Source organism: Pieris rapae, chromosome 16 (genome assembly GCF_905147795.1).
Source record: "Pieris rapae chromosome 16, ilPieRapa1.1, whole genome shotgun sequence".
Classification (NCBI taxonomy): Eukaryota; Metazoa; Arthropoda; class Insecta; order Lepidoptera; family Pieridae; genus Pieris; species Pieris rapae.
Window position 1 is genome coordinate 4096742 of NC_059524.1, and position 9980 is coordinate 4106721.

Genomic DNA, 9980 nt, shown 5'->3' on the forward strand with positions numbered 1-9980 from the left:
CCTCCTTTTAATGTTTTTAGTATTAGTTAAGTATGTTAAATACCAGCGGCCCATCCCGGCTTCGTAAAGGTGAACATTATTTTTTTAAACATTTTTTTTTTTGTTCTATCATCAATAGTTTTCGCAGCGCATGCAATGAAAAATATTTTATAGGCATTTTTTTACTAGTAGGGTTCCTTATTTTTTTCTTGCAATAAAAATATAGCCTATATTAATAAGTGGTAATGAAGAATTCAATTAGTGACAGAATTTTTGAAATCGGTCCAGTGCTTTTTAAGGCAATTCGTTACAAACATACTTACAAACAAATCTTTCCTCCTTATAATGTTGTTGTTGTATAGATTTTATAAAACGAATTAAATGATACCACCACACATACACACTTCGGAAAGCGACTAAATGCGCTTACGCAGGCCCGTAGTCAGCACTTCAGAGGTGTATGTATATTATATATATGTATATAGATTATTCAGTTATTTGTTCTTAAGCATCGGCGTCTGTTAAATTTTTCGCTGCAGGTTTGATGTTTTCTGTCACCAGCAACTTGAGCAAGTTTTAACCATAAAAAAATATTTCAGAGAAGCTAATATCGACATCGAGTTACATATATATATGTCAAAAATGTTCACATCGCTTCCGGTGTGCCCATACTATTTTAAGAATGTTTTCGTTTCCGCAAGGGTTTTGTGATTTAACCCTGGCCTAATCACCGTAGCACCACCTAGGAAAAAAGAACCCATACCGAGAGTCCATATGTCTAAAGACCACAAAGAGATCTATAGCGTAAACATTTTATAACATTACTTTCCGTAATCTAAATCTATCTACAAAAAGTTTAGACCGCAACACCTTCTTTAACTCCTAGGTGTGTCATGTCATGTCAATTACAAGCTTAGTTTTTGGCTGTTATCTAGAAAGGGTATTTCCCAATTTTCATCACACAGGTCTGGCAATTTGGATAGCACCTATTACCACAAAAAATCAACGAATTAATTACATACATAAAATAATAATATTGCATAAGATTCTTTCGATTGTATTTGATTTTATACGATAACCTTAATTACATCCAAAACAGTTTCTATGACAGAGAAAAATGTTCTAAATTATTCTACTATTGAATATTTATGAGATTACATTACATATCGTAAATAATAAAAGAACTTTGTACTATATCAACAACATAACATTAAAAACATTTCTTCGTAACGTAGAAAAACAATTATTTTATACAACTATCATAGTTTTGTTGTTTAGAGACATCGCGGGAGACGTCCTGAAATAACATGAATTTGCAGGGCGGTGCGCGCGCGCGGCGGCGCTACAGTCGCACTTCTGACGCCATTTTCACACAGACCACGAGCTTTCCCGCAACCTGGTACGTACTTGTTTTCATTGCTCTATCTCTAACTACAATTGTTTAAATAAAATAAATTATAATCTTAAATAAATTTAAAGAAAACTAATGACGTTAGTAAAAATGTACAAGTAAAATTCTTCATAAATTGTGGAACAATGACCTCGACAACACACGTAACAGTATCATGTTTTTTGTTTTTATACTGATTCAGTGATATTAATCTCAAAATTTTACAGTGTTAACAAATACCTTAGTTTTTTATTTGAAATCTTAACTCTTAGCTCGACACTTAGCAGCCACGGGATGAGTTTAGATATAATAACATCTAAAAGTGAACTAAGGAATGTGAACGTCATGTTTCGGTTACATCAACGTATAGAGCTTAACTTTTTGTGTATTAAAATAAGGTGGAGTGCTTAAGATTGAATCTATTTGTGTCAACATGTCCTTATTTTTTTATAGATCACCAAACATCCCCCGCAACGTTATCGTCACACGTCTACACGAAGTCCTCTGTAGCTACGGTGCCCATCGCACGTGCTGAAATTACTCAGATTTATCTAAATACTTTAAATTACAAGTGATCTTTTCGCCCATGACGCTTATTCAAAGGAGCGAGGGTGTGCCTGATACCATGGACGGGCCAGCTAAAGAAGACCGAAAGTCCTCGCGACCAGTGAGGAACAGACGACATACACGGTTTGTTAACATGACTCATCTTTTTCAGTCTTTATTTAGTAAATAATGTCTTTGTGCGTCATTCAATACGACTTACAAGACGTGCTTGTTTTGTCATCGATTTAAGGATACTTTGATTTTGATGAATGTATAGAAGTTAATTTGTCATGTTAACCAATTTTTTCATTAAAACCGTTTTAGGCGATGTCTCGTCTCTGGCCAGCGCCCCCAGAAAAGACTTTTTACTCCAGAAATTAAACGTTACTTAAAAGATTGGCTTGTCAGACGAAGAGAAAACCCTTACCCTAACCGTGAGGAAAAAAAGATATTATCTCGAGAAACAGGACTAACATATATACAAGTAAGTGTATTATTTCTTCAAATTAAAGTACCTATTTGATACCATGGGTCACTTGGTGCCGATGATAATAGTCTCAAATTACACCTACAAACAACCTAATTGGAACAACGCCAAACATTGCTATTTGTACATAAATAGGCACTATTTTTGTCACAACACTGCTTAATACAATTAAAATTAGGTACCTACCTCACGTATCGCTGACTTAAATATTCGACTCAATATTCTTATATTTTAAAAACGATATGTTTTAGCTTAATTACAAGCCCAAAAAAAACGACCACGCTTCTGATTTTTTTTGTAACTTTTACAGATTTGTAACTGGTTTGCGAACTGGCGTAGAAAACTCAAGAACGTCAATGCTGAAAGAAACCAATTAACTTGGGGTCACCTAATCCGCACTTACAATAATCGTGCGCAAGGGAATGTTGAGCAGTTCAGCATCTGTTCTGATGACAGTATTTGGAGTGAACAAGAGTCAATATCGCGTCGTGAATCGAGTGAGAACAACGAACAGGAAAGTCCAGATATAAAAACGGACGACTCAGGATCATCTACTGCGTCAATCGATCACGGTTTTAATAACAATTGCAATGAGATTGATCACACAGCCTTTTCCAATTGTTTAATTGAAAAGACGAGCAGCCCCGTGTTATTAACTAAGTGGTTAGAGAGTGCTGCCCGATTTAAGCCAAGCGAAACTAACTATTCCTGGTGGCCTGAAGGGAAGCGAAAAAAATCCGATTCAAAACAGCGTATTACCATAAACAATTTAGAACATGACAGAGATGAAGTAGAAGCCGCCGTAGCACTTACCACTTTAGCTTCCAGTCGTATTGGAGCCTAATGACATATATGATGTTAATGTATATATATTAGATAGGTTTTGTAAATGGATGGGACCAAGACTCAAGCTAATGGTCCGTACTAACAATACGCCCGCTAACAATTGCTCAATAGTATGAAACTTCTTTCGTTTTTGCATAGGTATCAATGATATTTCGCAATAACAAAGATACTTTTGTATAAAATTCAGGCATACTTTATATAATGTAGGTTATTTAAAGAATTATTCTTATTTCTTTGATCTCTTTTAGGCTGGCTGTAAACCAAAGATTGTTTATTATAAAATTATAATCGAAATACTTTTTATTTTATTTTTACCAACGCAAAACACAATTCAGTCTCATATCTGAATGTCAAATTTTACTTACGTTACAAAATTTGTAATAGTAGAAGTTCTTTTACGTATTCTTAGATTCAAATCCTAACACAAGACAGTAAAAATACAATTGAATGGAGGTTTTTTCTGGAAACATATTTTAACGATAGTAAATTTTTTTTTTATACGTACCTACTTCCATCTGTCGCTTCATCTTTAGTGTTTGTCCGTCGACAGTCGTCTTCGCCCTGGTTAAGGGAGCCTTCATAGGTAGTGCATATTTACATAAAGCTTTATCTACCAATACAAGTGGTGTATGAACACTCATTGGTCAGTAGTTGTTCCCGATCCAGTATGTCAATTAATACCCAGCATTCTAATCCTTGACTTAAATGTAAAGCCAGACAAATCAATCAGTCGGTGTTAAAGAAAACTCATAACAGAGTTCTCTAATATGAGAATTATTTGTTATATTTCACACTAATTGAGAACAAATTCCTTAGAAACTTGGTCTAATCATAGTATAAATCTAATCAGATACTCAATATTTCAAATAGTTATTCAGTGTTTTATCCTCACTTTTGATTCAGTTTAAAATCATAAATATGAGAAAATAATCTATGGTAGCTTCCATGTATACTATACACATTATTTAATAAATATAACCAGTGCAAAATACAAAGACAAACACATAATGCTATAATATATTATGCTACAAACAAATTACACAACTTCAACTATCTTCCTTATTCTTTTCTGGTGAGCTTTGCATCTCTATGTGCTTTTCAAGATGTGAGACTAAAATTTGTTGATTTTGATTTAGTTGACTGACAAAACATGAACCAGCACTCTGTAGGACTGAGCACAGCTGACTTCTAGCCACTTCCAAGTTAGGAAGATTACTGAATTCCAGTAGTTCATTTTTGGACATCATCCTATCTTCAATTATGCCAGCTGAAAAGTAATTTTTACTGTTAATTTATATTGTAAATAGAATTAATATAACCACAATTATCATCACACAGATCAGTATTTCAGTTGGATAAATCTAACAGGCTCCTACTGATAAAAAATAATCAGTATGATAGAACTAAAACATGTTTCTATCTTTCTTTCTCTTTTTCTTTACCATATAAAAAGTGCCTAGTGGATATATACATGTATATTAAGTATTTATACAGTAAGTAAACCTTGAAAGATAGATCCTAAGATCCTCTTATCACTAATAGTACTAGTATAGATTTACATCTGCACTGTTCATCTAATAAATTTTACAGGTTATACTTGTTATGGTTTAAAAAAATATTTAGTAGTTACCCATTACAACTAATTGCGGTGCTTTTTTCAAAATTTTAAACATCTTATGTGCATTCTTTGGCTGGCCGAATATTACATTTTGATGAGATGTAAATAATTGATTAACAACTTCATATCTGGTCCCCGTAGTAGCCATGCTCATTATTTTCTTTCCATATGTTCTTAAATGCATATCATTCTTTTTTAATGCAGCAAATATTGGTGTTTTATCTTCCATAGTAATAGAGTTCAAATGTAGGAAGACTACCATTTTTGATGTATTGAACCATTCAAGACATTCGCGTGCTAATATTCTTTCAAATGGATTATCAATTTCCTTCTTTGTAAAAGTGGGCTTGTCTTTGTTACAAAAGGCATACTGAGGTAATGTACTTTTTGGTGGACCATAAGTCGGTTGAGTAATGTCGATAAGGAGTTGTTTTTCGAAGTGAGGCTTCTTTGGTTTTTGTATGTTAATTTTCCCTCGAAATCGCCTAGCTATCAGGAAAGTCGCAGGTGTCTGTAACAAAACTGAAAAAACAGGCAAACGTCAATAACTATGATTTTATAATAAATAATTCGTGTGTACAATTTTTTTAATATACCTTTATTTAGAGATGTCATGTTTGTTATTTATTAGCTACAACAATTACACCAGAGCAATTAAATGTAACTTTTTAATCAAAAAAATTATATTTTACAGAAATAAATTCACAACATGATCAAATCAGCCTATAGTATTTTTTTTTTTCAATTTATCCCTAATGGGAAAGGCAAAGGACTTCTCATCAGCCTATAATATACTAATGACAAATGACTCTGTAGATGTAGGATATAGAACAAGTTAAAAAATAATGACATTATTAAAAAAATACTGGGTCTCTTCATTACAGAAATTGTTTATAAGCAAAAGTAAATCGTAAAATTACTTTCTATTGTAATATCATAATAAATATTGCAATTGCTCAGTTATAATTTCGAATAAATAATTATGTCGTATGTTATACAAATATTATATTGACGAAGTGTCAAATGTAATCTCTGGTACTCCGTAGTCCGTACTATAATGTCCTAAGTCCTAAATTTTTGCTCCTAACCTGACGAGTGACTACCTAACCAAACATTTTTAATTCATAGCAAAACAAAAGCATGTGAAATGTGAATATCTTATTTTTATTTCAATAATATTTTTTTATGTTTACAGTTAAACTATAAAAATTTAATGGACAATCTGTTAGGGGTAACTAAAGAAAATATTGTTCAAGTAAGAAGATACTTGTATCGTGATTATTTTCGTGAAGGTTATAATATCTCGTTGGTTTAGGCTAAGTTTCACGAAGAGGAACAAGTAACTATAATATAATGAGAGACCGTCAGGAAGATACCCCACCGTCGTCGATAAACGGCGACGATATAATGGATGGGGAGAATGACGAGGAATTTATCTATATGGGTGAATTGGATGACATTCAGTTCGATGATGACGAAATGTTGGATGATCAAGAAGAAGAGTATGATACAGGCATGGAAAGGCCTGAAGATCAATCGCAGATAGCCTTTAATAAACATACAGGTTCAGTGTTTTGTTGTGATCTCCACCCAAACGGAAAAATTGCAGTTACTGGTGGAGAAGATGATAAAGCTTATGTGTGGTCAGTTGAAACTGGTGAGGTAATTATGGACTGCGTGGGCCACAAGGACTCGGTTATCTTTGTGGGATTCAGTTTTGATGGTGCATATTTAGCTACAATTGACATGTGTGGTTTAATTAAAGTATGGAAATGTAATTTAGAAAATCAAGAACCATGGTCTGTTGCATTTGAGTATGAAGCTGATGATCTCAGCTGGGGTCTATGGCATTTTGGAGCTAGAGTTCTTATATGTGGGGCGGTAGCTGGAGATATATATATTTTTAAAATTCCATCTGGAGACATTAAAGTATTACAAGGACACAACATAAGGACAGACTGTGCAAAGGTAACAATATCCTAACTTGTGTAGTGTTTTTTTTAAATGTCATTAAAACTTAGCATACTTTTAAAATGCATGCTGTTAAATATACCTACCATCTTGATGTGAAAAACACCATTATATGAAAATCCATTGAACATATGTGTGTTATTACATGTTTATTTATGTTGATTCACATATTTTTTTAGATATTCCCAGATGGTGTAAGATTAGCAGCAGGTTATGAAGATGGAGCTGTGAAAATATGGGACCTCAAGACAAATGCTGTACTACACCAAGTCCCCAATGGAATCCATGATACTCGTGTCACTGCTATTGATATTCACCCAGAAAATAACCTTATGGCTTCTATATCTACCGATGGTTCGTAATTTAATGTCATTATTTTTATAAATTATTATTATAATAAGAATGTTTATGACCATACCCAAGAGTTTTGGTTAATGCCACACTGACTCATTCATTCCTTACCTTTATGAATACTAAAAAATGTTTACTATAGAGTAATCTAATAAATCAGGATTTAGCTACATTATTATCTATAGTCTATATTTTATAGATAGGAAAGATTTATGTTATATGTTTGTTTGTAATTTTTTCACTCAAAAACTACTGGACCAAAGCTGCATCTTCACTGATGAACATAGGCTATATTACATTAACAAAATAGGATCTCTAATAAAAATAAAATAATATGACCCAAGGTGTGGAAAAATTATGAATAAATATCTGCCATTGTGTGTGCTGAGAAAACTATTGATAATAAATCAGAAAATGTTATGAAACTTATCAATATCTAAAAAAAGAATGTCTTACCCATTTTTGTTCACTACAAAACATGAAATTCTTCCACGCCACATAACAAAACTATGTCAAATGTGTATAGGGAAGTTCTAAGACTGAAATTCTACACACAAATCTCTTCTCTAATATTATAGAAGAAAGTTTAGCATTTAGAATTATTGTTTTTATTTTTTATATGTGTGAAACCGCAGCGCATTGCTAGAATTTAATATAATTATTTTTTTATAATGCATGCAGATAAATGATTTTAAATGAGTAATTTTATTGATTTTTTAATAAATTAAGTCTATAGTTGAGTTGAGTTGAACTAATCATAATTATAGTACACTATAGTTTTGATTAGTTCAACATTAATATTACCAGCAAGAATAAGAGAAGAAAGAAAGCCACAAAGAAATATTAAAATAATCATTATTATATAAGTCATATATAAAAATGTTATCTTGTAAAGAGCTTTAAGTTTAAACATTTGTCTATATATTAACAGGGAAAGTGGTCCTAACAACATCGGTGAATGGAAAGGTTGTAGCGCAGCTTCAAGCAGAAAATGACTTGGAAACTGTTGCATTTTGTCCTGAAGCACAATTGGAATATTTTGCTTTAGGTAAGGTAATTCTATTAAAATAACTGACTTACTAACTTTGGTTTCAAATTGTTGCTTTTTTTTTAATGTATTTTAATAATCTTTATATATATAATTCTTCTGTGAGTGTGTGTGTCACTGAACTTCTCTCAAACGACTTTACCGATTTTGACGAAATTTTTTGTGTGTGTTTAAGGGGATCTGGGAATGGTTTAGATTCACAATTTTGTCTGCTGGGCAATGTTTTTTTAATTAATTTTTAATTTATTAGTAGTTGTTGATTTTGGAATGTTTTACATTGGATCCGACAGACGGCCCTACCATCGCAGTGTCAAATTTTAAACAATATTCGAATTTTAATTTTAGTCTGTCCCGACAGTTAGCGCTGCGATCAAATTAAAAAAAAGTTTTGTTATCATTGTGTTATTGTAGACCATCTGCTGGATCGTTAGATATTGTCATAACATTTGAATAATAATTTTCATCAAAATGGTCCAGAATGTTTTAGCTTATTAAAAAAAGTTTGAAATTTTCAAATTAAAGACGTGTAGACAGGACAACGTCTGTCGGGTCCGCTAGTACAATATAAAATGAAAGAAGCTTTACAAAAACTACACACCAGTGGGACCAATCTCCTTTTTTATTTGATTGTCACAAGGAGGATAAACAGTTTAGTTTTTTTTTTTTAATATATTAATTAATATACTAAAAAAATACTGCTCTGTACTTATTAAGTCAAATGTCAAAGTTTGATGAAGGAACAAAACACAACGGTAATTTTTTTAACAATTCTACCTGCAATATAAATCAATTTATTATTATTATTCTATTAATAACACTGAAGCGGAATATGCGGATGTGACATGTATATTAAGGAAAATAAGAAATCACCTAATTTATTTGTAAAAGAGTTCAGTAAAGAGGACAGGACAACATTCAAAGGGAGTTCATTCTATATAGGACCACCTTGTTTGGAAAGAAGTTCAATAGGGCATTACTGTTATTTAGAATAGTGTTTTGTTTTAGTGCATGAGCTTGAAGATGCTTGTTCTCGTTTAAAATAAATTCTCTGTGTGTTAAACTAATCCAGACAGAGTTTTTTTGGATTAGGTCTTTGTTGTCTGTCATTTTATTATTAAACCAAAGGATATTAATAATTTCAAGGTATATGATATAGTAATTAATTACTTAGGTCCTTATTTTTATGATTATTTTAGGTACTCTTAATGGTTCTATCACAATATGGGACACAGCCAGGCAAATGATAAGACATTCCTGTGCAAAATCGGAGGATGTGGCAGCAGGTGTAACTAAAATGACATGGATCAAAGACCAACTCCTTACTGGCTGTCTTGATGGCTCATTAAGAGTTTATGAAGGAAGATCTGGTGAAAGAAGTTCAATGCTGACAGGACATTGGTCAGAAATATTGGATCTTGTTTATAATGCAAAGGAAAACATTGTACTGTCAACATCTGATGATGGAACAGCTAGGATATTTAAGTACCCTGTAAAAAGTGATAATGATTAAGTACATGGTACAAATAATATTTATTTATGTACAGAAATAAACCTGTATCATTATCAAGGTTTTTATCTTAAATCCCATAAGTAATGTTTTTATAGGAATCATACAATGTCTAATGTCTTTTCTATTTACTGATTTATATATACTCGAAAATATAAACAGTGGTTTAAATATGTGTGTTTTCAATACATATATAAAGTTTGAACGATACAAAAGCCTTAAATCTTTATATGATAT

General features: G+C 32.0%; 3 protein-coding genes across 3 annotated transcripts; 2 read left to right on the forward strand and 1 right to left on the reverse strand.

Moving 5' to 3' along the window:
• The first annotated feature begins 1261 nt into the window (after positions 1 to 1261).
• Positions 1262 to 3542, forward strand: LOC111000352 (homeobox protein Mohawk). Its single transcript, XM_022269756.2, has 4 exons — positions 1262 to 1378; positions 1823 to 2059; positions 2240 to 2399; positions 2713 to 3542. The coding sequence occupies exons 2-4, from the start codon at positions 1956 to 1958 to the stop codon at positions 3244 to 3246; spliced, it is 798 nt and encodes a 265-aa protein (XP_022125448.2). The 5' UTR covers positions 1262 to 1378; positions 1823 to 1955; the 3' UTR covers positions 3247 to 3542.
• Positions 3543 to 4251: 709 nt separating this feature from the next.
• Positions 4252 to 5635, reverse strand: LOC111000346 (39S ribosomal protein L10, mitochondrial). The gene is made up of 3 exons (XM_022269749.2): positions 5463 to 5635; positions 4879 to 5388; positions 4252 to 4515 (listed from the first exon to the last, which is right to left on the reverse strand). Exons 1-3 carry the CDS (start codon positions 5479 to 5481, stop codon positions 4295 to 4297), a joined length of 750 nt encoding a protein of 249 aa, XP_022125441.2. The 5' UTR covers positions 5482 to 5635; the 3' UTR covers positions 4252 to 4294.
• Positions 5636 to 5923: 288 nt separating this feature from the next.
• Positions 5924 to 9799, forward strand: LOC111000345 (angio-associated migratory cell protein). Its single transcript, XM_022269748.2, has 4 exons — positions 5924 to 6834; positions 7017 to 7191; positions 8120 to 8236; positions 9433 to 9799. Exons 1-4 carry the CDS (start codon positions 6220 to 6222, stop codon positions 9744 to 9746), a joined length of 1221 nt encoding a protein of 406 aa, XP_022125440.2. The 5' UTR covers positions 5924 to 6219; the 3' UTR covers positions 9747 to 9799.
• Positions 9800 to 9980: the final 181 nt, after the last annotated feature.